We start from the raw sequence: 27597 nt of genomic DNA, 5'->3' as shown, positions 1-27597 counted from the left end.
AAGTCTCCGCACTTATTACAAAATGTTAAATTAGCAGCAGCGAGCTAAATATTCACAAGCACAGAAGTCATAAATTTTATTCTATGAAATCATGCTCAGAATCCTGCCAGTCTGATGATACAACCTGGGTTGCCTTTGACTACATGCAAAATTTACCTGTACCTCATATACCTGTTCAGAAAATATTCTACCTAAGGCAGCTATGGGTACATGTATTTACAATACACAACCTCCAAGACAATAGTTCCAAAGCATACATGTATCATGAGGGGCAGGCTAAGAAAGGGGCCAATGAAGTGTGCACATTCATATTGGACTATCTCACCAATGAGATTAAACCAGGCACGAAGAAACTTCACTCATTCATTCATCATTCATTCATTTATTCGTTTCTGCATGGGCTCCGTCGAAGATAAACGATTCGAGGAAATTATTCACCGCTTCCCTATTAGAGGTCATTCCTTCCTGCCTTGCGATAGGAATTTTGGTGTTTTCAAGAAACAAATTAAGCGCTGCGACAGAATCTACACTTCAAAAGAATACTGTACAATCATTGCTAACGCAAAAAAGGGTGTTGCAATAAAAATGGTCGAAGGAACTGAATCATTGATGTGGATGCGTGGTGGCCTAAGCATTATGGGATAACAACTCTAAGTGATGAATCAACAGGGAAGGACGTTCCTAAAAGTGCGAAAGTGGTGTTTGCTCCTGCATCGTTTCCGAGTTCCACTATTCTGCAGATCATTCTGGCAGAGTGATTGCTCATCCCTTCATTGGGAGTATAGTCCATCACACATTCCATTTTTCTCAGCCTGGGCCAAGAAATGGTCCTCTTATGAATCAGTTGATGAAGGCCTATGTGAAAGGACGAGTAGCAATCAAATCAACGAAAAAGGATGATCTCAAGAAGGTTCATCATTATGTAACGACTTCTGAGGAGAGTAAAGCATTCTTTCATGAATTACTAGAATGGCCGTGTCAGTGAAAAAGGTTTACCTGTCTTTTCAACAGTATTACTTGTTTTGCTAATATGCTTTTGTTCCTCGATATCTGTGACTACAGTGCAGCTGTTTTATTAATAATGGGTTTATATAAATGTAACGCATAACAAAATAAACAAATCCGTGTGTTGTTTGAAGAAAATAACAGTTATTACCTATAATTTTCATGATTGCATATACATATATTCATTTAGAAATAAAGGAAATAAACCAAGAACGTAAATGTTATTGCTCGTTTACAGGTTCTGTTCGTTCCATGTTGAAAGGAACCAAGTCCAGTTAAGTATTTTGTCTGTAAAAGTGTTAGTAGCATATGAAACAATACAATTTTTACTTTATTATAACGGCGTGTGTGTGCACTTTACATCGTACAAACAATTATGTCTCATATTACAAAACAAGAGCGGAAAAATAGTTTTTTTTGTGTTTATCTCAAAACTTTAAAAATTGGACATAGTGCCTTTCGACAACGAGCTATTCAATTATATTGCATGCGATCGATCATCTTTCGTATAGTTTCGTCGCTATGTCCACTAGCGAGCGCTCTCGTCGACATTCGAAGGCGATGTTGGAGTCGATTAGTAATACCCGTCGACTGCTATTCCATGAAGAAAATGGGAATGAAAGAGGAGAACATGTTTTCATAATAAATGCGTAAATAACGTGTCCGATAGCAGTGGTTAACTTGTTAGAAATAAAGGCTAAGTAAAGGATCATTTAATTTGAATACTCTCACTGAAATTAAGTAAGAATGTGTTACACCTCAAGATATGACAGAGCGCATCACTGATCTCTGAGGTTAGATTAAATTTTCTTGTGTCTGGTACAATTTTGGTAAGGCTATTCCCATCTAAATTTATAGTGAGAAGGTTATCACTTTTCTACGGCGCTTGATATATCTTTTCAATGTACATATGTGGTTAAATTAGGTGATGCTGTCTGAATAAGAAAAACATTTGCCACAAAATGCGATCGGTCATCTTCGAAACCGTATCGTTTTCTCGCTATGTACACTTCCAAGCTCTCTCCTCGACATTCAAAGGCGAAGTCGGAGTCTGTTAGTAATGCCTGTCAACTGCTCTTCTCTAAAAGAAAATTGGAAATGAAAGAAGATAACATGTTCTCATATTAAATGCATAAATAACATGGCCAATAGCAGTTAACTCGTTAGAAATAAAGGCTGAAGTTAACGATCGCTTAATTTTTAATGTTATGTACTGAAATTAAGTAAGGATGGTATACACCTCAAGATAAGGCAGAGCACATCACTGATTCAGAGGATAGTTTATATTTTTGTCGCATCTAGTTAAATTTTGGGAAGGCTGTTCCCATGTCAATTTGTAGTGAGGAGGTTATTTCTCTACGTACACTTTAAAATACGTTTTCAAGATACATGTACAGTTAGGTCTGTTTGAAGGAAAAAACTGGAACATTTGCCACAAAGGCCTCTAGAGGGATACTATATTATTTTCAGAATTAAATTAAACATACACTTTCACGTAGTACCCGATTTCGAAAAATAATAAGCATAGCAAACCATAGTGTGGATATAATGCACGAAAACGCAAGTTTTGAACAAACTGATTGCTGTTTCATACCGATTTCATTGTGTATGGTTTTTTTCCGGCTTTTACAGAAAATCGGAAGTAACGAAAATCCATTCTAAATTTTTGCCGTTTTGAACTCTCGCTATAACAGACTTCTACTGTATATGATACTCTGAAGCGCAGCGTAGGCCATGACATTTAACATAAAAACCTTTACAAACTTTAAAAAAGCAATATGTACCCAATTTCTGTATTAGATACAGTATCTGAGATAGAGAAGAAAGAGAATGGGGGAAGATATAACTGTAAAAATGTAAAGATCTTTTTACTCTCAGGAAACTAAGTATACACGTGGAAGAAATTGAACAAAATCAACTGAAAAATAAAATGAAACTCACACTTTGATTTCTTTTTATTCAAATGTTCATTATCAACTGTCCCTGCTCGCCACTGGACTGACTTTCTCGATTTTGGTTTACGAAGCTGAAGTCTCACAGTTCGCACATCCTAGAAAAAAAATCACAATCCTTAGATCATCTCACTAACACTATCAACAAATGCTGTAAAATTCAATGATAAAATTAATACATAGTGACCAAGAATCACAGCAGATATATTATTGAACAACGAAGTGCAAAGCTAATTAGTCTATAATGTTTATAGACACACACACTGACAACTCAACACATCACAATCATATGGTGTTGCTCTATTACGCACTTCCAATTCAACATTACCACCCAAGACATGAACAATTTTAGACTCAAGACAGACTGCATTGTAATATCAGACAGCAGAATGCTGCCAGATCTTTGAATGCTTAATAAATGTTTAAGAGAATCCACAATAAATCAAACTTCTTGTCCCAACATACTTCTCAGGTAACTGGATTGAGATATGGGGATTGCTGGGACAACATGCTGAATGTATCACAATGTTACCTAAGCTAGCTGCACACAATCCTACTGAAAGTGGTAAATTCATTAGAGTGTGTCATAAAGGAATATAAATGGTATGCAATCAATGGGGATTCATTACATTACAATATACATAAGAAGAACCTAATGTTCTGTATCAGAACATGCTACGATCATGTACTTCAGCTGGCAGCCTCCTATCTATGATATAATGAATTGATATCCCAAGCCCATGTACATTACTTAATGAATAAACAAACAAAATAGAACCACACGCATCCAGCCATGTGATGTACGGAATCAATCGGATACCTTTATACTGTCGGCACATTATAATAACACCCTGGTAGCCAAGATATGCATGAAAACATGATTCTTTTCATCATCATTTAAATCAATCATGTTTGGTGCCATGACTGCCTTCTTTCGGATTGCATCTGATAGGATAGTATTTGTTCACACCCAATTTCAATTAAACTATGTCTTCAACACCCCTCTTTGGACCTTTGTGAGTACATATTCTTGTCAAAAATGAATAGTGAAATGAAATTCAATGGCAGTTTAAACCATTTGTAATAGAATTAAGACAGCATCAAGTTAGGTTTCCAATTTGTATGTATATGTCATGTTCGTGTAGCCCAAATACAACACACTAAACATGGTCACAGGCATGTAGAAAGTAACGTTTGCAAGAACAGAACATTGATTGGTGTAAGTTTCATAACATGTAACAGGTGTGTATTCAACTGTTATGGTTCGAAGAATGCATGTTGACAATTTTATGCAAGAAAATACATTGGGTGACAAGGTATAACAGTTCTCATGCCTGCATGTTGTACACTTCTTATCAGTGTTTGGTAGAGATTCCAACAGAGACGGCTAAATCTTCCAGCAGTGGACATCTAAAGACAACAAAGGTACAAAGTATTTGTTGTCTGGTTTCATCTGTCAGCATACATGCAGACATTTGCCTTCTAGATGGATGATTAATGTAGCGCAGGAGAATATAGAGCCAGGACCAGCAAAAAGTGTTCCAAGGATTATTTCGCATTCATTCTTTGCTTTTTGCTACTTGCTTTACGTCGCACCAAAACAAGATAGGTCTTATGGTGACGATGGGGCAGTAAAGGCCTTGGAATGGGAAGGAAGCGCCCGTGGAATTAAGGTACAGCCCCAACATTTTTCATTCTTTGCAGTGATTGGAAATGTTTACATACTATGATTGGCAATATAGGAGAAGGTACAGTCCATCTAATAGTGTTGAAGAGGACCATTTTGGTGTAGTCATCGTCTTAGTCTAGATATCATGTTGTGCTGCCATATAGCCATCTACAGAGTCCGCCAGAAAAATGTATACACTCCTTACGGAACAGAAACTATTTATTTATATTATCATTTATTTGAAATATTGATCACACATGTAGTTCTGTCTTCAGCTAAGCATATGGTTACATTAGATGCTCAAAATGTTCACCATTGACTGCCAGACACATAGCAGAATGATGAGCGGTCGCCGCAACTACGTTGGTCAATATTGCAATGGAGATCTCTGCACGTACCACTATATCACCCTGGTGAAGGGCCATCAGCACGCGTGGCTTACATCTATAGACTTGAGCTATCACAGTTCCCACAAGTAAGTCAAGACCATGCCGAATTTCAATGGACCCTCTTCATCCAATCCAATGTCCCTGCACATTGTCATGCAGGAAAGTTCATACTGCTACACGGTAGTGTGGTGGTGCCCCATCCTGTTGGTAGAAGACCTAATCATCAGTTCCGTAAGGTGCACGTACAGCTAGTAAAATCAAGGTGCTTAACATTTCTAAGTACACTTCTCTAGTGACAGTACCATCAAAGAAAAAGGGTCATATGAAGCCCCTAGTTGACAGTCCACATCAGACATTAACCCCTGATAGATAGACCACCTAGTCCACATGAACATGCAGATTTTCCAGTGCCCAGTAGACATAGTTATGTCAATTCACTGTTCCATTAAGTTTAAACTGGGCCACACTACCTTCATCAGAAAGTGACTTTCCATTTGTTCATAAAATTGCCGTCAATGATCACGATCATCATTATGCACATTCAGTAATTGTAGGCTTTCCAGTTCAATCTATGAAAACACTTCCTGCTCATGTCCGCAAGATTGTACCTATTGATTGCCCTGCACGTGTCCCCCGGGTGGTGCTGAGCGAGCAACAGCGACATAAGGTGATTAATGTATCAAACTTTTGGAAATAACGGTTCTTTTCAGAACCACTGAACAATAGACACTGGACCTTCAGTCCATATTTTCCAACTAAATATTGAAGGCTTAACTCGTGCCAAGTATGAATACCTTAAAAAACAGCTGAATAATCTCGACATTGATACCGCTAACATTCAGGAGATGCACACAACAGATGAACAGGACTTTGATAGAAGAGGACGAATATTGGGCTATACCCTAGTCGACGCTATCCACCATCAGCAGTATGGAATTGCCACCTATGCCAAATCCAGTCTTACAGTTCAGGTTATCGAGTCAAGTGTAAAGGATCTCATTTTCTCTATAGTAATAGAGGTTAATAACGTAACAGTTGTTAACGTGTATAAGCCTCCTAGCATTTTGCCAACCTTCAGCCATCCCTGCATTTACACTGGAGATTTTAACAGCCATTATACTAACTGGCGATATGACACAGTTGATGAAGATGGTGAGGCATTAACTCAGTGGGCTGAAATATCTGATCTGCACCTAGTTTTTGATGTGAAAGACAAGGGCACTTTCAATTCTGCTCGCTGGAGAAGACACTACAATCCCGACCTAACAATTGTGTCCAAGGATTGCTTTGATCAACCTCTCAGTATTACACGTACAATATTGTCGAGTTTCCCAAACAGCCGGCATCGAACAGTCCTGTTGGAAGCAGGTATGAAGATACCCCTGGTGACCTCAGTACCTTCACCCAGGTGGAATTTTGATCGTGCAAACTGGGATAAATTCTCTAAGATCTTGATCAGAAGTTGTGTGATACAAATCTAGAACCAACTGCTAGTCAGCTTAGTCATTTCAGCTGCCAAATCGAACATTCCGAGAGGTTTCAGAAAATATGTTCCCGGTTGGAATCCAGAAAGTGAGGCCCTGTATGAAGAATATCAAACAACAGGCAGCCATGAAGTAGGTTCACAGCTTCTACGGTCATTAGACAAGAGCAGGAGACAAAAGTGGGAAGCAACAATCAAAGACATGGACTTTGCAAAATTGAGCAGAAAAGCTTGGAGAGTCTTAAATCGACTTACTGGAAAACATAATTCTAAAACGCAGTGCACTAACTTGAGCCCAGATGCCATTGCAAATAGAATGGTTGAAGTCACCCGAGCCAAGAGAGATAAATGCCATACGAAAACTGTGAAATATAAGCTCACCGAGCTCAAACATGGAACAAAGAAGAATGAGGAACTGTCTAGACCATTCACTATTCAGGAAGTTGAAGCTGCTATCAAAATGCTGAAAACCGGCAAGGCTGCTGGCCCTGATATCTTCAACGAATTCCTTCAAAATATGGATCCACATAGCATAAAGTGGATCACTTCTCTTTTTACTTGCATCCTTCAGACAAACAACCTGCCAAAGCAGTTCAAACGGTCAAAGATGATCGCCCTTCTTAAACCTGGAAAGTCGGAGCAGAGACCTACTTCTCAGTTGCATATATAAACTGTTGGAACGAGTCCTCCTCACTAGAATAGCACCACTCATTGATGCTGTAATCCCCCCAGAGCAAGCTGGTTTCAGAAGAAATCGTAGCTGCACTGATCAAGTTTTGTCTCTTACCACTCACATCGAGCAGGGTTCCAAAAGAAGTTAAAATCAACAGCTATCTTTATTGATCTGACAAGTGCATATGATACTGTCAGGCGACATGGACTAATTCTTAAAGTGCTGGAAGTAATTCCCTGCTTAGGAATTGCAAACCTAATTTCCAACATCCTCTGTGAGAGAGAGAGAGTTTGTAGTATTCCTAGGTGATTCTAAAAGCCGCAAAAAAAAAAAAGTCTGCCACAGTAATCAGTAATGGCCCCAGTTCTCTTCAACCTTTACATCCATGACTTACCATCAACCACAGCTACTATGTTCATCAATGCAGACAACATTGCACTGGTAACTCAAAGCAGAAATTTTGAGGATGGAGAAGGCATTCTTTCAGCAGACTTGGTCAAAATGGCGACATTCTTCAAGTCTTGGTGTTTGATCCCAAGTGATTCTAAGACCGAGGTTTCATGTTTTCATCTCAGCAACCGAAAGCTCTGCTGAGAGAAGCAAAGAAGATCTGGTCATTTCCCTCATTACCAGTTCACCAGGAATTTTGTTATCCATCACCACGATGACTTTGATCTAGAAGACCAGCAAGTATACTCGTGGGCCGACTCTTGAGGGATAATTTTAATCTAAACAAGAGCTGGCGGGATGAGTGGTCAATTTCAACATCTGGAACAAATGCTCATGACCTAAATCCAACCCAGAAAATGAAGGGATTCGACTTGCCAAGAAAACTATGGTGTCACCTCAACAGACTGAGAAATGGGCATGGACGCTGCAATTTCTTACGCCATAAGTGGGGTTGGATGGATTCTCCAATGTGTGAATGCAGTGAAGAGGAGCAGACCATGGACCATGTCATCCTGCGTTGCCATCTTCATGCCTACTCCGGAAGCCCCAGCGACCTATTTCATCGTTCAGAAAGTGCTGTAGAGTGTGTGAAACACTTGGACCTGGACTTATAAATTTGTAGTTATAATCACCATACAATTAAATAAATAAATTTTATTATATTACCCCCATTCATGTTTCAAGAGCTCAACTGCTCCCTTCTTAAGCGGTACAAAACATCAGCGAAGTCGTTGGACTTACTAGTATAATCTATGTCTTAATTCTACCCTATACTCTTCACTGTACAATTTAAACATCCCTAGTATTACTGAAGTCTTATCTTACTCTCATTTTCCAAATTTGATCTATATTGAGGTCACAGACACATTGTACAACACTGTCATCAATAACATAAATTATACATAATATCTTGAAAACATAAAAATTCCTTTCTGTGTCTAAACTGTTCAATCATTTATCCCTACTATGTCCTTTAGTAAAAAAAACCTTGCAAAATTAAAATTCACAAAATCAGTCACTGTGTGTTATAACGTCACTATTCTTGGGAGAAAAAAAAAAAAAAACTTTTCCTTTCCTTCAATCCTGTTCCTTAGTTTACACATAAAAAGAAAAACATATTTAAAATGTCTTAATCTGCAATTCAAATATCTTATTTGTATACTTTATTCCAAAATTGTCAATTCACTTACTGCTAGGGTTGTAAGATCTTTCATATAAAATTGGAATTTCTCCTATTAACCACTTAAGCTTTCCACTTAGTGGTTTTCAAAATTTGTCGTACACTTATACTGCTAATCCCCACTTCGCATGCACACTGCGTAGCAGACTTCTATGAAGAAGTAGCAAACTTTTCCAACACGAAAGCCGACAAAGCAGGACTAGTAGCTGTATGCATTCTTCCTAATCTTCCTTTGTAAGTATCACAAATCGTTCCATGCATCTCAAACTTATCAGTAATGTGTTTAATTGTTAGGCGTGTTAGAGGTTCTGTTTCAAACTCCCTCTTCCACTGACGTTGCACTTTAACGGCATTATCAAACCTCACAAATCATGTCAGCCATTTTGTCTTTCCACTACCGTGATGCAAGTACTGACATCTGTTAGGCGAAATACCATACTGCAAAATACTTGTACTTCAAAACAATTGGGGGCCGATGATCTTAGATGTTAGGCCCCTTTAAACAACATGCATCATCATCATCAAAACAATTGAGAATGTCAATATCCTGATATAGACTGACAAGGAGTGCAAACATTTTTCTGGTAAACTCTGTATATATTTATCATGGCTTTGTAACAAGTCACTTGTGTGGAGATGCCATCCTTTCCTCAAATGCAGGCAGCTTGCAGCACATATGCTGCTTCTTCCTCATCTTTTTTCCAGTCCAGCCATTGCTTTATGGTGTTAATAATCAGGTTCAATTCACTGTTGAGGATGGTAACAGGAGGGACTTTCACTGATCTAATGTCAGCATATGATACTGTCAACCATCAACTACTGCTGTGCAAAGAGCATGATCTGATATGGGATTTCCCACACACCCATGAAATACATACTCTCCTTCAAAATTGGAGGAATTTTTCTTGATTTTCAGGGACAACATAGTTGGAAAGTACAAAAGAATATTTTACCACAGGGCAGTGTTCTAGTTACAATTTTTTGTTTAAAAAAATACTTACACCAATGACCCACTATTCCACAGGAATACAAGATTTGTTTATGCTGATGATCTTGCTACTGTAGCCCACTGTGAATCTTTTAAATGCATTGAACAGGAACTGAACAAAACCCTAGTTGAGTTGAACACAACTACTTCAAGAAACAACTAAAGCTAAACCCAACCATAACTTGACTAAGTGCATTCCACCTCAGAAACCAACAAACATCCAGGAAACCTCAAATAACTTGAGAGGGTGTAAATCACGAAATGTTTTCAACTGAAACACCTGAGGGTCATATGGACCATACCCTGTCATTTAAATAGCACTGTTTGAATGTCAAAGTATGAGCAAGAAACACTTGTGGAAAATAAAGGTACAATTTGAGGTGCTAAAACAAAACACTGTTAAAACTACAGGGCTGTCCCTGTGCTATGCTGCAGCCGAGTATGCAAGCCCTGTATGGTACAAGTCAACACAGCCTAGGATGTACATATTGCTCTGAATGAGACATGCAGACTTATTACACAGGGCTAGAATCTAACAGCTCAGGGAAAACTGTACTATCTGGCTGAAACAGCAAACACCTGCCATCAGATGTGATGCAGTTGCACAGAGAGAATCAAATATTTACCTTGAGTAAACGTCCACTGCATCACCACCAACCTCCCCTACCCGATTAAAATCCAGAGAGAGCTTCATGCAAGTGACAGATTTCAAAAACGAGAAATCATGGTTGGCTATGTGGAAAGAAAGGGCTGAAGATCACTGGATGAATCCATCTCAGAGCCTGGCTGCTAGACAAGAGGTGGAATGACCTGTTTGGAAAGCTTTCAGTGGGCTCAGAGTCAGCGAGATAAAATACAGGAACAACTCAACCCACGAGGGGTTGCACCATGGTCTTTTAGACTGGGCGCATTCAGTTTTTGTTCTTTCGAAATAGTTTCACAGTATAAAGCTTCCTCCCTTCCTGCACCTTTCAATGGACTCATCCATTACACGTGTTTACGTTTGCTGTTCCTCTGTTCATCACTAGTCAGTCAGTAAAGAATTTTTTCTGTAAACCTGGTCATTTCCACCGTATGCGACTCCTGGTGTTGCATATTACACAGTCCTTTACAGAGTACACGACTCCTGGCTTTCGCCGTCCACGGCCTTTGCTGTCAGTATAGAAGTGTTTTGCTACAAAAACTGTTATTTCATTTCACAGATGTATTTTTCTTTAATAATACAATGTGTTTTGCTAGAAAAACTGGTGCTGGACTGAGTGGCTCAGATGGCTGAAGCGCTGGCCTTCTGACTCCAACTTGGCAAGTTACATCCTGGCTCAGTCCGGTGGTATTTGAAGGTGCTCAAATGTGTCAGCCTCGTGTCAGTAGATTTACTGGCATGTAAAAGAATTTCTGCGGGACTAAATTCCGGCACCTTGGCTTCTCTAAAAACCGTAAAAGTAGTTGGTGGGATGTAAAGCCAATAACATTATTATTTAAAAAAACTGGTATTTTGTTCCATGGATATGATTTTCCTTAATAATACAACTTGTTTTGCTATAAAAACTAGTATTTTGTATACTTTTCTTACATAAATCAATGTGTTCTGCAAGAAAAATTGGTAGTTTGTTTCATGGACATGTTTTTCATTAATACGAGTTCTGCTAAAAAAAAAAACTGGTATTTTATACTTCCCGGTCAAATAGACCATGCATGACTAATTACACAAATCTTTTGATGCAACCTCTCGTGGGTTAAAGGATTTGAACATGTTTGAGCCAACAGTATGTGACTGCAGAGTTGAGCAAACAACTCACTGTATCTATACCATGCCGTCTTGTTCCACTTCATCCACCAAAGACCTGTTGAAAAATCCTAAGGCTATAAACATTGCAGAATAGTGGGCTGAAGTTGTTTAAAACAGACTGATGTTCACATAATAATAATAATATTAATAATATAATGTTATTTGTTTTAGGTCCCAGTAACTAATTTTATAGTTTTTGGAGATGCCAAGGTGCTGTATATTTGTCCTGCAGGAATTATTTTATGTACCAGTAAATCTACTGAAACGAGGTTGATGTTTTTGAGCACCTTCAGATACCACCAGACTGTGCCAGGATCTGTTTCTTTAAATACATAATATTTAATTTTGAAATTATTTGTTAATTCAAGTTTTCATTTGTTTACTGTGTATTTTCTTTACTTGAGTGTCCTCAACCTCTTTCATTTGAGGCTATTGGTATCAAAAAGAGCAATCTCCACCTTCCCGCACTTTACAGGGGGAGTGATTTTTTATCTAATGCATTTCTATTCACTCTATCTGGGTGATTTTTGTCTTATATACACAACAGACAGGCTGTGAGCGAGTAATCAAAGAAAACCTACCATATAATTAATGGTTAATTAGGTATTTTAAATTGTATTTCGGAGATTGTCCCTTTTGATACTAACTTTCAGATTTTCGTGGATATTGCTCTTTTTGATACCAACATGTAAGGAGATTGCTCTTTTTGCTAATAACTTACAGAATTCTGATACCTACACTATTTTTCTTTACACTAGATTGAAACGTCAAGAATGTCACTATAATGTACTGTACCGGTACATTCATTTAAGAGTTACAAAAGTGATGAATAATATTACCCAGGCTGAAAAATGGAAGACCACCAGCAAGAAACACATCAGTTTAGATTGCAAACAATCTTATTACTATAAATTCAATATAGGGTACAATAAAATTTTAAAATTAACATTATCCTTCAAATAGTCAGTTATATTTTTTGCTAGTTGCTTTACGTCGCACTGACACAGATAGCTATTATGGCGATGGTGGGACAGGGAAGGGCTAGGAGTGGGAAGGAAGCGGCCGTGGCCTTAATTAAAGTACAGCCCCAGCATTTGCCTGGTGTGAAAATGCCACGGAAAACCATCTTCAGGGCTGCCGACAGTTGGGTTTGAATATATAGGCCACATCATAAGACACTAAAAAATATAGCACATTAAACACATTAAAACTTAGTATATTTTAAAAACGTCTATTAAAATTTGAGTTCATGTTGCGTAGCATTCATTCTTCAATCCTCTTGTAGTTCTTGTGTTGATCTAGTTGTATTAGGTGATCATCGAGAATGTTCTATACAAAGTATATCATATATATTTTAATGTGTTTATGTACTCATGTCCATGCACACTCAATAGGTTTTAGTTTATTATAACCATCACCACCTTTAATCAGAGATATTTTAACGCAACATACTACAATATATTTTACTTCCATTTTTCATTAGACATCCGGATGCTCTAACGTAACATCTTTGTAATTTTGTCTAATGACTGTAAATATTGTGTGCTAGCTGATGATGGCCAAGAGAGGCCGAAACCGGTACTAGTGCAATAATTCATTCACAATAAATAACTATTGATTGGTGGAACACTTTTCTTTTACATCCAGTTCAAGTAGCGATCATGACAGCGACAGTTGTGACGATAATACTGATTACAATCCAACCATTGCAAGTTCTTCGTCAACTTATACTGAAAATGGACAAAGAAATTCCCGTTTATCCAAATTTCCAACGTGATGTAAAAAGAGTGTTTTTAGGGAAAAAACTGAGCGAAATATTTTAATTACTTTCTTATGATGAGACATGCCAGAACATAGCTGAACAGACAAAAGATGCCGAGTGGGACATCGCACATAAATCCCAGTTTAGTAAGACAAAAGGAAGGAATCGAGATCAAGACCGTGTCCGGACAAATAAGGACAAAATAAAGCTTCTTATGGCCATACTGTTGCCGCAAGGGATTGTAGAGAAACGTAAATTAGGACACTATTTCTCTCAATCGCTTGTTCACTACGCCTACTTTCTATGAGGTGATGACACAGAAGAGATTTTTTCTCACCAGATTGAGTGGCCTGGCCAGCCTCCTGACCCCAACTTGGCAGGTTCTATTCTGGCTCAGACCGGTGATATTTGAAGGTGCTCAAATACGTCGGCCTCTTGCCAGTAGATTTACTGGCATGCAAAAGAACTCTTGCGGGACTAAATTCTGGCACCTCAGTGTCTCCGAAAACCGTAAAAGTAGTTAGTGGGACGTGAAGCCAATAACATTATTATTAGATTTTCTTCCACAGCTTTTTACATATCTCTGACAATGAGGTGAATGATGCACAACTTCCTCCCAAAATATACGATATAAATCCAGTATTTGACCACCTATTAGCAACATTTTTGGAAGCTTATACCCCTGGCGGCAAAATGTCAATTGATGACAACCTCTTGCTATGGAAAGGGTGGCTAGGGTGGAATGTTTACATAACAAGAAAACGATCGCGTTTTGGAATGGAATTATATAAATTAAGCAAAGGCGAGACAGGTTTTATAACATGATCTGCTTGCGTGTGTATTATAATGAACAGCTGTAAAAGACATAACACTGCGAAGACTGTAAATACTGTAAATATTATGCGTATTGTAGCGTAATACAGTACGTTTATGTCACTTATGAATTGTAGGGAGGCGATATAAACTTGATCCCTCGAAAGCGCTAATCAACATAACAGAAAAATTCGTGAGTATTATAATTTATTCCAATGTACATCTTTTAAGTACATGTAAACTTTGTAAATCTACAATTTACATATACAGAAACATTTATTTACAGGCAGAGATTGATGGTAAACTGCCTAAAATATTCAGGTGAAAGTTACTGTACAAACAAAAACCAGAGTTTTGCTGTTAGGAAGAAGCAACCTCGATTTCACATTGTGAAAGCACTTAGTACGTTTTTGCACAAAGTATTGAAAAATTAAAATAATCAAATTTTTCAACAATTAAATATATTATATTCAAGTAAATATTTCTCTTTTGGCTCTTCAATAGTTCATTTTAGTCTAAGATTGTTTTTAATCAAGTAATTAAATATTTTCTTCAATCAGGGAAATCGCTCCCCACCTGGGAGTGAGCTAGTGTGAACCGAGCTTCCCGCTTAAGGGGTTAAGGTTATGTGTATTAAATTTGTAAATAATTGTGAATAAATCAGTGTACCAACTGACAGTATTTTGTGTGCGTCATTCTGGATAGATCACTGGCGACCGTAGGGCAGGACGTAAGAATTTACAAGTGAATACGAGTGTAGCGAGAAATAGATCAAAATGCAAATGATACTAGAAAACATGTCGGTGAAACAGCTCAAAGACGAACTCACCAAGAGAAATCTCCTGACGAACGGGAAAAAGAAATCACTGCAGACGTGGTTACGGGAAGATCTCGCTGAAAAAGGAGAAAATCCAAAAAAAAATTTCATTGAGTTCGACGAAGATCCGGAAGAAACATCAGAAGATGAGGTAAATATTACTAAAATTTGTTCTAATAAACATGATACAGACACTCAATTCCACCTTAACAGACCAAATTTCTCAAGCTAACTCAGTTTTAACTGGACAAATATCACTAGTGTACACGTAGGTTTACAAAGCTGAACAGGGTCTAGAATCGAAAATTTCAACTGTAAATGACAAAATTTCATCGCAAATTAGTGACATCACCAATCGATTAATGCACCAGTATCGGACATCAGGTCAAAACTGAGACAGGTTGACCAGATCAATAGTAGAGTAAGCCAGCTGGAAGGGGATATCACGAACCTCAAGAAGGAGGTAGAAATCCACGTTTCCGGCATAAAGCAACAGGTTGAAGGGACGATTTCTACCACTGAGGGAAATTTTGGAAGCCTTATCTCTGCCATTGAGGGAGATTTTGGAAGCCGTATTTCTGCTTTTGAAGGAAGATTAGAAAACCGGTCCTTGACCATATCATTCTCTTCTTCAGCAAAAGTTTTTCAAAATCTCAACGACTTGATTAAAATTAAAATAAGCAGATGTTCAATTATTAACATAACATTACTTAAACAGTTGAAATGTAGACATTACATAATGTCTGTTCTTTCATCTTCAGTGTCGGGACTGGTAGTTTTACTGGTACAAAGAGTTTGAAGGAGGTTATGAACTTTGCTTGGTGTGGTAGTTATACTCGATAAGGTTCTGTTTGAAACTGTACCTACGGGAGGGAGGTGTTGCTTTTGTGAAGGAGGGAAGAAGGTGGAGAAGAAGTACCCATTAAACAGTTCATTGCGATTGGCGCCATCTGCTATTGTATCGTTGTGCTTCACATTGAAAGGGATCTGCTCCATCCTTCTCCTTCTGTTGATGATACTCCAGTAGCGCTTGGGATTGCTCCGGACATTTTCAGTGACTGTGTCTATGTGTGTCTTGTACTCTCCTCTGATCATAAACCTCGCATGGCGGCAGATGTTAACGAAGGTACTGCGAGTGTGTGGGTTAGGGAATTCTTTCCAAAGGCGCCAAGCACTTTGTTATTTAATATCAGTCTGGTCACTTGTGATATCCAGTGTTGATATTTGCTATTAATAGCCTGTTGTGCAACTTGCAGCCAGTCATACAACAGGTAAAGAGCCAACTCGGTATCAGCCATTTCGAGAAGGCTCCAGGGAAAACACTGCAGGTCAGTCGGCACGGTGCCAAACGTAGGTAGGGCTGGAGGATGTCCTGCTGTGGGGCTTTGAAGAGGGTTGGGGTAGAAGGAATGTAGCATCGAGGAGCTGGTGGTCGCAGAGAAAAAGGTTTCTGCCTGGGGTTATTGTTTTTTAAGTTCTAATGAGGAGAGCATGAGGTCCAGGGTGTTGGGTACATATTCAACCGTTTCAATCCGAGGCCATTAATGAAGCTGTCTATAAAATACAGTATGTGTCACAGTTGTTAGCTGACAGTCTTGTAGAGGGAGAAGACCACTTTATAGACAAGTTAAAGTCACCCATTAAAATTACTTCGCCGTGAGGGAGAGTTGCGATGACTGAATCCAGGCATTGTTCAAGGTCATACAGAGGGCTGTTTGGAGGCCTATAGTAAAATCCCATAAGTACAGGGCGTCGAGGAAAGAGTATCTCCACCCAAATTAACTCACAGTCCCGTTCGAGATCTGTCCTTCGTTTACACAGTAACGTACTGTTCACTTCTAGCATCACTCCACCACCCGGAATAGAGTGATCTTGGTGAAATGTGCTGTAATTAGCACCAAGTGGTAGTTCACTATCACTAGCACACGAGAGCCACGTTTCGATCAAGCCAATCACATTGACTTCTCTTAAGTCTGACAAAGATAGAAAGATAGTTCACAATCACACAGCTTATTATTTAGGCTGCACACGTTCTGACAACAGATGTATAGATCTGCTTTCAGTTCACAAGTAGTAGGACCAGGGTTTAAATGGATATCTACCACCAGTAGTAGGAGGCAAAGCAAGCCCCTTATCACCCAGCGACCAGGCCTAGGCTCGTTCCGCTTAGAGCGAGTTGCCTATAAGTCTGGAAAATGGTGCTGGAGTGTAGTAGTTTCTCTCTGCTGGTAGTCATGTAAAAGGAGCTTACTTGTAAAAAGTAATCTGCAGGATTACCGGTCGACAACCCCGATTTTGTAAACATAATTTGCCAGCAAGCCACTGTCACGTAACAGATTCAAGATGAACATGTCTCGCTGCAATTGAACAATGACACTTAAATACCTCATGATTAACCAGGTCATGATCCCCCCCATATTTTGAATCTTTGGTGAAACAGTTTATTGGTGTAATTGTCCCATCCCAAAATCTGTCGATCGTGGTAGAATACACTTTCGCGTGTACATGAAGAACAAACCAGAGAAGTATGGAATAAAGTTCTCTCTTGTGTGTGAATCTAATTCAGGTTATGCTATGAATTTGGAAGTGTACTCTAGTTGTGGAAATGACTATTCTAATGTTTCTCTGTTTGAAAGGGTGTCGTTCGATTATTTTCGCAAAGGCCACAGTGTGTGTATGGACAGATTTTACACTAGTCCAACTGTTGTGCAGTTATGGGATTGAGATACCTTAGGTACAGGGACTGTAATACTAAACAGGAAAGAGATGCGTAAAGGTTTAGTCCCTGCAAAATTGAAGAGGAGAGAGTTGACTTTCCATCAAAGACCCAACATGATAGCCTTCAAATGGAAAGACACGAGGGATGTCACTGTTCTATCTTCAAAACATGGAGGTAGAGTCTGAAGTGTCAGTGAGGGCAAAGGGCTGTAAAGGAGAGGTATACGTTGAAGGTTAGGTCAAATGTTCCACCTTTACAATACCAAGATTCTTTATTAACTAAATATTTACATGATTTTTAATTATATCGGGACATGTTTCGTCTACCTTGTAGACATCATCAGCCATAAAAACTTTTGAGAAAAAGCTACAAGGACAAGGACAAAGTAACACATTAAAATAATTCGGATAACCGAATATGTCATTTAAAATGGTGAAGAATTCAGAACTGTTTTGAGCACAGCACTTAAGAATACCGTTGAAATTAAAATTAAAATTGTCCACATGGGATGATTCAGTAAAAACTTTGCGTTAAAATTCTTCCTTTTTGTGTGATGTGTTAATATATAATATTCTGTTATGTCGTGAAGGCTTGATAATGAATTGCACAATGTTCATTCCAATAGGATAATAACGATGTATAAGAAATCCAGCGAGCATATGTTAAAGCCGTCTTATTGGTGTAGTGTTGGCATTTCCTGTTGAGAAGTTAGGTGGAAAATTTGAACGTGATGACGTAATATGGAATGTGCAGTAGAGGGCCCTAGAATAAGAAAGATAGCTGTTGTTAGTGTTAAAATAGGCAAGTTTTTGTGTCTTGAGATGTAAAGTAATGAAAAAATGAAAAATGAGAAGTGCGGCACATCTGATTACTTACGTTCTCGCCTGTCTGACGGCGACTAGTTCAGTGTGGAAGCCTGTGGTTGACTGAGAGCAAACTATGGAGGTCGTGTGTGAAGGGAGCCGCCATGAGGGGAAATTAGGGGAAGGTTAGGATCAGTAGGCGGGAAGCCGTCACATGGAAGCTTGTTAGTGGTTTTGTCAAAGTAAGAACTATTGAGCAATGCCTCAAAAATTACGTTCGCAGTTTCGGAAATTTCATTCAAATTGTGAAAGGGATTGCATTTATGATCTATATTAATATAGATGTTTTCTAAAACATTGAGTAAAGTGCTCTTATTATGAAAATAAAGAATTTTTAAGTCCTGTTCTATGGAAGTGAAGGAATGATTGGATTCTGTCATGTGAGTACTCATGGCGGAGTACCTTCTATGTTTAGCGGCGTTGATATGTTCCTTATATCTAACTGAAAAGCCTCTTCCGGTTTGCCCAATGTAGCTCGCGGAACATTGGTTACACTTTAACTTATAAACACCTGACCTATTATATTTATTCATAGTGTTGTTAATTTTATGTTGGTTGTAAAAAAGATTAGTATTATTGTTGACTGTTTTAAAAGCAATGTTGATCTTATGTTTCTTGAGGGTGTTGGTGATATCATAAATCTTACTATTTGTATAAGTGAAAGTGGCGTATTTGTCTGTTTTTCTTTTTGTTTCTCTAAGTAAAGTTGAACTGGGTTTGTTAGTAATTTTATTGATTATCCTGTCAATGAAATGCCTGCTAAAACCATTTTTACTCGCTATTAAGCGGATAAATTCAAGTTCTTTTTTATGATTAGCATTTGATAAAGGGACGTGAAAAGCTCTGTGGATTAAACTATAAAATGTTGCTCTTTTTTGAGATTCCGGATGCGTTGAGTCTTGTTGAATAGTATTAATAGTTTGGGTGGGCTTCCTAAATATGGTATAAGAGAATTTGTTGGAGCTATTGTTAATAGTGACATCTAAGAAGTTTAATGAATTATTGACTTCCGCTTCGGAAGTAAACTTGATCCATGGATCGACTCCATTCAACTGTTCAAGAACGATATCGCCGTTGGAGATGTTGTGATCTATTAAAGTAAATGTATCATCAACAAAGCGTGTCCAGAATACGATACCTTTAATTTTGTTAAGAATTTTGGAATTTTCCAAGTGGTCTAAATAAATTTCTGCCATTATTCCTGAAGCCGGGGAGCCCATAGGAAGACTATCCTGCTTATAAATTTTCCCATTAAAAGTGAAATAGTTGTTGGAAGTTACAAATTCTAAAATATTTAAAAATTCTTCTATTTCTTGTATGCTTAATTTTCTGTGTTTTTGAAAATTATCCTTGATCTTTAAAGTTTTCTTGACTGGTATATTGGAATACATGTTTTTAATGTCAAATGAGTACATTTTTTGTTGCGGCTGTAATTCTAGGTTTTTTGTCAAATTACAAAATTCTATAGAATTCTTGATGGAGTTGGGATTTTCAAATTTGTAGTATTTCTTCAAGAAATTATGAATAAATTTGGAAGTTTTGTAAGTCGGGCTGTTCCTGTAGTTAACTATGGGTCTTATGGGAATATCTATTTTGTGGACTTTAGGCAATGCTTTAGCTGTGGGGATACTGGGATTCATGTTAATGAGTTTTTGAGAATCATGTTCAGTAAGAATAAAGGACGTTTGTTTCAATAATTGTTTTAAGTTTTTTTTGGATATTGTTAGTAGGATCTTTTTTTATCAGTTTAAAAGAGTTATCAGAAAAGAAGGTTTCAGTTTTTTGCACATAAGTTTCTTTGTTCATAATAACTGTGGCATTGCCTTTGTCCGCTTTCGTGACTATTAGATCATTTTCGTTAATCTTCTTTTTTAACGAGTCTATGGCTTTTTTGGGAAATAAAGGAGCTGTAGATTTGCTGACTTTAATTAAATTAGAAATTTTTTTGCGAATATTAAGTCTAATTTCTGTTTGGCTGTCAATTGGTAGTTTTTGTATGGCGTTTTCAGTTTCGGCAGTGATAGTAATGGCATCTTTCAACTTAAAAGCAGTAGGCCAATTGAATTTAGGGCCCTTCTCTAAAATTTCGATATCCGAAGCGCTAAGTTGGGCATCAGAAAGATTTATAACCGGATCATGGAACTTCACGTCTTCCGAGTCGGAATCGTTGATGTGCCTATTGTATGGAAGGAAGTTTTTATTGTGACTATTATTACGCAAAAGTGTGTTGAATTTGTTGTCTAAAGTGGCCTGTTTTTTGACAATTACATTCTCTATCTTCGTAAGAGCGAATTTCTGAAAAGAATCCCATTCTAGAGGGGTTAGGGAGGACGAAGCAAACAGATGTGCTTCATATAACTTTGTGTTAAGTAAAGATTTTTTCCTGTGTAGAAACTTAATTTCATTCCTGATCCATAATGAATTAGACCTAGATTGGGTTTTTCTGTGCCAGTAAGAACTGTTGTTCTTATTTTGATTGAACTTCAAAAAATTTGGAATGAGTCCATTATGTAAACATTTCTTCAAAAAAGCAATGTCCTTGCCTATTTTTGATAGCTTAATCTTAAAATTCAAGTAGGTGTTAGCTTTGTTTGCCTGGTTGGCATAATCATTACATAAAATAAACTTCATTATAAAGCCCGTATTGTCGTGAGTATACGTTGAAGGTTAGGTCAAATGTTCCACCTTTACAATACCAAGATTCTTTATTAACTAAATATTTACATGATTTTTAATTATATCGGGACATGTTTCGTCTACCTTGTAGACATCATCAGCCATAAAAACTTTTGAGAAAAAGCTACAAGGACAAGGACAAAGTAACACATTAAAATAATTCGGATAACCGAATATGTCATTTAAAATGGTGAAGAATTCAGAACTGTTTTGAGCACAGCACTTAAGAATACCGTTGAAATTAAAATTAAAATTGTCCACATGGGATGATTCAGTAAAAACTTTGCATTAAAATTCTTCCTTTTTGTGTGATGTGTTAATATATAATATTCTGTTATGTCGTGAAGGCTTGATAATGAATTGCACAATGTTCATTCCAATAGGATAATAACGATGTATAAGAAATCCAGCGAGCATATGTTAAAGCCGTCTTATTGGTGTAGTGTTGGCATTTCCTGTTGAGAAGTTAGGTGGAAAATTTGAACGTGATGACGTAATATGGAATGTGCAGTAGAGGGCCCTAGAATAAGAAAGATAGCTGTTGTTAGTGTTAAAATAGGCAAGTTTTTGTGTCTTGAGATGTAAAGTAATGAAAAAATGAAAAATGAGAAGTGCGGCACATCTGATTACTTACGTTCTCGCCTGTCTGACGGCGACTAGTTCAGTGTGGAAGCCTGTGGTTGACTGAGAGCGAACTATGGAGGTCGTGTGTGAAGGGAGCCGCCATGAGGGGAAATTAGGGGAAGGTTAGGATCAGTAGGCGGGAAGCCGTCACATGGAAGCTTGTTAGTGGTTTTGTCAAAGTAAGAACTATTCACGTCCCTTTATCAAATGCTAATCGTAAAAAAGAACTTGAATTTATCCGCTTAATAGCGAGTAAAAATGGTTTTAGCAGGCATTTCATTGACAGGATAATCAATAAAATTACTAACAAATCCAGTTCAACTTTACTTAGAGAAACAAAAAGAAAAACAGACAAATACGCCACTTTCACTTATACAAATAGTAAGATTTATGATATCACCAACACCCTCAAGAAACATAAGATCAACATTGCTTTTAAAACAGTCAACAATAATACTAATCTTTTTTACAACCAACATAAAATTAACAACACTATGAATAAATATAATAGGTCAGGCGTTTATAAGTTAAAGTGTAACCAATGTTCCGCGAGCTACATTGGGCAAACCGGAAGAGGCTTTTCAGTTAGATATAAGGAACATATCAACGCCGCTAAACATAGAAGGTACTCCGCCATGAGTACTCACATGACAGAATCCAATCATTCCTTCACTTCCATAGAACAGGACTTAAAAATTCTTTATTTTCATAATAAAAGCACTTTACCCAATGTTTTAGAAAACATCTATATTAATATAGATCATAAATGCAATCCCTTTCACAATTTGAATGAAATTTCCGAAACTGCGAACGTAATTTTTGAGGCATTGCTCAATAGTTCTTACTTTGACAAAACCACTAACAAGCTTCCATGTGACGGCTTCCCGCCTACTGATCCTAACCTTCCCCTAATTTCCCCTCATGGCGGCTCCCTTCACACACGACCTCCATAGTTCGCTCTCAGTCAACCACAGGCTTCCACACTGAACTAGTCGCCGTCAGACAGGCGAGAACGTAAGTAATCAGATGTGCCGCACTTCTCATTTTTCATTTTTTCATTACTTTACATCTCAAGACACAAAAACTTGCCTATTTTAACACTAACAACAGCTATCTTTCTTATTCTAGGGCCCTCTACTGCACATTCCATATTACGTCATCACGTTCAAATTTTCCACCTAACTTCTCAACAGGAAATGCCAACACTACACCAATAAGACGGCTTTAACATATGCTCGCTGGATTTCTTATACATCGTTATTATCCTATTGGAATGAACATTGTGCAATTCATTATCAAGCCTTCACGACATAACAGAATATTATATATTAACACATCACACAAAAAGGAAGAACTTAACGCAAAGTTTTTACTGAATCATCCCATGTGGACAATTTTAATTTTAATTTCAACGGTATTCTTAAGTGCTGTGCTCAAAACAGTTCTGAATTCTTCACCATTTTAAATGACATATTCGGTTATCCGAATTATTTTAATGTGTTACTTTGTCCTTGTCCTTGTAGCTTTTTCTCAAAAGTTTTTATGGCTGATGATGTCTACAAGGTAGACGAAACATGTCCCGATATAATTAAAAATCATGTAAATATTTAGTTAATAAAGAATCTTGGTATTGTAAAGGTGGAACATTTGACCTAACCTTCAACGTATACTCACGACAATACGGGCTTTATAATGAAGTTTATTTTATGTAAGGAGAGGTATGGCGAAGCGAGATACTATAATGGACTACAACGCAAATAAACTTGGAGTGGACCATAATGATCAGCTTGTAGTCTACTATCCATTCAAGAGGAAAACAATGATGTGGTGAAAGAAGCCGTTTTTTCATCTCTTCATTCGAGGGGTAGTGAATAGCTCCATACTGTTCAAGAAACTTGGACCTTGAAAAATTCATGTGTGTTGTTGGTGGGACACTGCTTTTGGTAGCAGGGGAAGAATTTGTTGCCATGGACAGTGAAACAACAACAGGCCGACTCACCGGAAGGCATTTTGGGAGAAAAATTCCACCAACTGGGAATAAGGCCAGACCCTGTAGAAGCTGCAAAGTGTGTGGGGCAGAAGCAAGAAGGCAAGTGGTAAATGGGCCAGGAAAGAGATAACATATTATTGTCCAATATGTGAGGTAGGACTTCGTATGCTGGATTGTTCTGAAGTTTATCACAAAAAGGCAAATTATGTTTAGAAGACTATTTTCTCTCGAACAGAAGTCTTTTGAGGTTTTGAGAAAAATACCGTATAATCCCAAGTACCACCTGCCCCTGAATAAGACTGGCACCCTATATTTTAATGTACAAAATTTTTAAAAAAGTTTCACCCAAATTCATTTACAATATTTGCTACAGAACAAGAATGTCATTTCACTACGTATGTTTCACAAATTTAAGATTCAGACAGTTTTTAAGTGTCGTCGAAACAATACCCAATAAATTATTTAAACCACACACGGAAAAAGTTATCAATCATAGAATGATAGTCAACACTTCATTCATCAGAAGTATCAACTTCGGAGCTTTCACCATAACTTTGACAATCACTTATCCACACAACGTTGTCTTTGCTGCCATCCATAGCATTAGAAATACAGCACTTCTGGAAACCTTTCTGGACGATGTCACCAGAGATATGATCCCTCGCTGTCTTTACACACGAACAAAGCAGTTGAACTTCCGGGCATCAATGCATGATTGTCAGCCACCACCCACTCGGTATACAGCTGTTTCAAGGTTGCTCTGAACAGATGGTTTACACAGACATCCAACAGCTGTAACATAGGTGCCAATCCGCCCGGAATGATTGCTAGATTGGTTTTTGCGTCCTTGTTTTGCTTCTTCACAGCTTCTGTTGTGTGATCGCGGTAGCTGTCCATAACAAGCAAGCTTTTCTGTTGAAGCAACGCACCAGGGCGACATTCCCAAACACATTTCAGCCAGTCTTCCACTAGTAGACTGTCCATCCAACCGGAGTTCTGACGATAACACCAGCAGGTAGATTTTCTTTTGGAAGTGTCTTTCTCTTAAGACAATGTACGGTGGAAGTTTAGTCCTATCAGCAAGTATATATTATGAAAACCTCTCTTTTCCATTACCACCCATTCTGATTGTAACACTTTTTGACCCCCTAACACTCACAGTACTGTCCAATGGTATTTCGAAATAGACGGGCATGTGATCTGCATTTCCAATTTGGGAAAGCAGATACAAATTTTTCTTTTGCAACCGAATTATATGGCACTGGAAGGAAAACAGTTTTTCTTCATAGGCTGTGAAATTGTGATATGCCTTTTAATGTTCAATCCATTCCTCATATAGAAATTTGTGATCCACCCTCGGCTTGCTTTAAACTCTGGCGTAGAAAGTTCCTTTGGGATTTCCAATGCTTTTGATTGGCACATTTTGGTACACACGCCGTATCCCAATTCCCGCCTTTCTGTTACGTATTTGTACCTAATCCTTTCAATTTCAGGAAACTCTGTCTGCAGAAAGCTCTAAGATCACAACTACTGTTCAAAAGAAAATCTTTCTTCTTAATCCAATCTCGAATACAAGATTCATCTAATCATATTTCCTACCGGTGACACGAATTTCGATCATTTCAGCTTCCTTTACAACTTTCGGTTTTTCATTTACAATAAAAGACCACAAATGCTTTGCTGAATTCATGTTTACACGTGGCACTCTTAAGAACGCGAGACTGCAGACTGACTGCCGCCGAGCGCTTACAGTAAAAGTGAAAGTGTATTTGGGGTTGGGGGAGCACATGCTGAGAAGCTTGGGTGCCAAGTCATGGTGACCACGAGTGTGCTGATGTTTGATTTGAGGGTTGTTCCATACTTAGAAATAATTTTAATGAGCTTATAATCTACAGGTGACTTTTAGGAAAGTTATAAGTTAGGAAAGTATTACACACAATATATTATAGAACAAATCTCAATTATCACATGAAATACATAAGAGAGAATGATACGGTACACACATGCCAACTTATTTTCAAACAAACGCTAAAAAAAAAGTAACATTTCTAAGACGTGTAAAGTATCGACCTCGAAATGAAAAGCCCGCATCCTATTTTTAGAAGTGATATTTTCGAGAAAAACAGTGCGGGTGGTATATGGGATTATATGGTAAAATTTTATAAGATTTTCATTATTTTATTAATATTATTATTGAACAATGATTACTTTTTTTTTATCATTTTCATTCTTGTTATGTAATTGCAATGCATATTTTACATGATCAAAATAGGGTACATATAACAGTATTCCAGAAACCTGTAGGCCTACTTACTTAGTAGACTATTTGATATTTTAAATTTACAAAACATATAAACAGTTTTAAAATTTAAAGTACTACCTGACGTGAAACAAACAACATTTTTAAAACCTTTAAAAATGCCCAGTCCAGAACCTTTGTTAGGGATATTCAGGTTCAGACCAGAATGGCTTAACAACACCTTTCTAGCCACAGCCCTACTGTTTCAAACACCAGTTATCAGTTTGGTAGAGAAACTCGAGCAGCAACACTCAGTAACAAGATTGCTCGGCAATCTACGCATAGTTATCAAAGGGTAGAGAAGGGTCCACCTATTCAATACCATAAGTTTGTACACTACCTTATAAAACTGGGACTATTTTCGACCCCATATATATTGGATCATCTTCAGTCATGCTACAATTGGAAGACATATGCACACATATAACCAATAATAAATTAAACACTGGTATGCCACAATTCAAATCTTAATTTAAAACAATGATGAAGTCCGAATAACACATCCAAACTTGAAACTAAATGACATATCAAAACTGCTGTGGTTGATGCCAAACTATGTCGTCACTCCTACAGCAGCCAAATGTTCTGAGTTGATCTGGGAGTTGGTACCCCTATCTGCGTAGACAAGTAACTTGATTTATAATTTATGTTTGCTCAATGTAATATGGGTAGTAACTTTTTTGTTACTTGAAGGGGAACATTCGTAATTTGAACAGGGATTCCTTTTGGTCAGATATAGTGATCTATTGTTTAATTTGGTTTGAAGTGAATGTCTGAAAAGAAAATAATTTGAAGTAAATTATTGAGAAAAGAAGGGAAGCTAGAAGATCGAGATAAATATATATAGCTATAGCATTGGTTTATGCAATCATCACTAGTATGCTTGCAGTAACCACATAGGAGACATGCACATGGATAAGAAAAATGGAAGTTATAATGCACAGTTTAAATTAAGAGCAATAGTATTCGCAGAAATAACAGCAATTATGCAATTATTTACGCTACTGGTGTAAACAAAAACAACAGTAGCAGTGTGCCGAGAAGAAAGCTTTATCATTTCAGGGACCAAAATCAGGCTAGTATCCAGAAAAAGAACTGTTAAAATATAAGTAACAATAGCTATTCAGTTTTGTACAAAGTGCTACAGTTAAAGGGGCTGGAGATCCCAGAGAAAAGCAATATAGAAATCTCACAGGTTAAAGCAAGCAAAGGATGGTCTTGTAGATTCATGAAAAGAACAGTCTTTCTCTTTGAAATTGGGAAGGAAGTGCCCATGGCCTTAATTAAGATACTACAGCCCCAGCATTTGCCTGGTGTGAAAATGGGAAACCACGGAAAACCATCTTCAGGGCTGCTGTCGGTGGGGGAATTGAATTCACTATCTTCCGAATCCAAGCTCACGGCCAACTCGCTAGGAGATTTCTCTGACCCTTAAATAATTACTGCATAACGTATA

The 27597-nt window shown here is 37.7% G+C and overlaps 1 protein-coding gene across 2 annotated transcripts in view; it reads right to left on the bottom strand.

Moving 5' to 3' along the window:
• The window catches only part of LOC136871827 (E3 ubiquitin-protein ligase PPP1R11), a 79956-nt gene that overhangs the window by 35091 nt on the left and 17268 nt on the right, over positions 1-27597 (bottom strand). For both annotated transcript variants that reach the window (XM_067145450.2, XM_067145449.2), the window contains exon 2: positions 2947-3055. In XM_067145450.2, coding sequence (XP_067001551.1) covers positions 2947-3055 — 109 coding nt within the window. The remainder of the gene's footprint in view (positions 1-2946; positions 3056-27597) is intronic.

This window comes from Anabrus simplex, chromosome 4 (assembly GCF_040414725.1).
Source record: "Anabrus simplex isolate iqAnaSimp1 chromosome 4, ASM4041472v1, whole genome shotgun sequence".
NCBI classification, from domain to species: domain Eukaryota; kingdom Metazoa; phylum Arthropoda; class Insecta; order Orthoptera; family Tettigoniidae; genus Anabrus; species Anabrus simplex.
The sequence above is the reverse complement of the archived record's forward strand: the minus strand, read 5'-3'. Positions and strand labels throughout refer to the sequence as shown.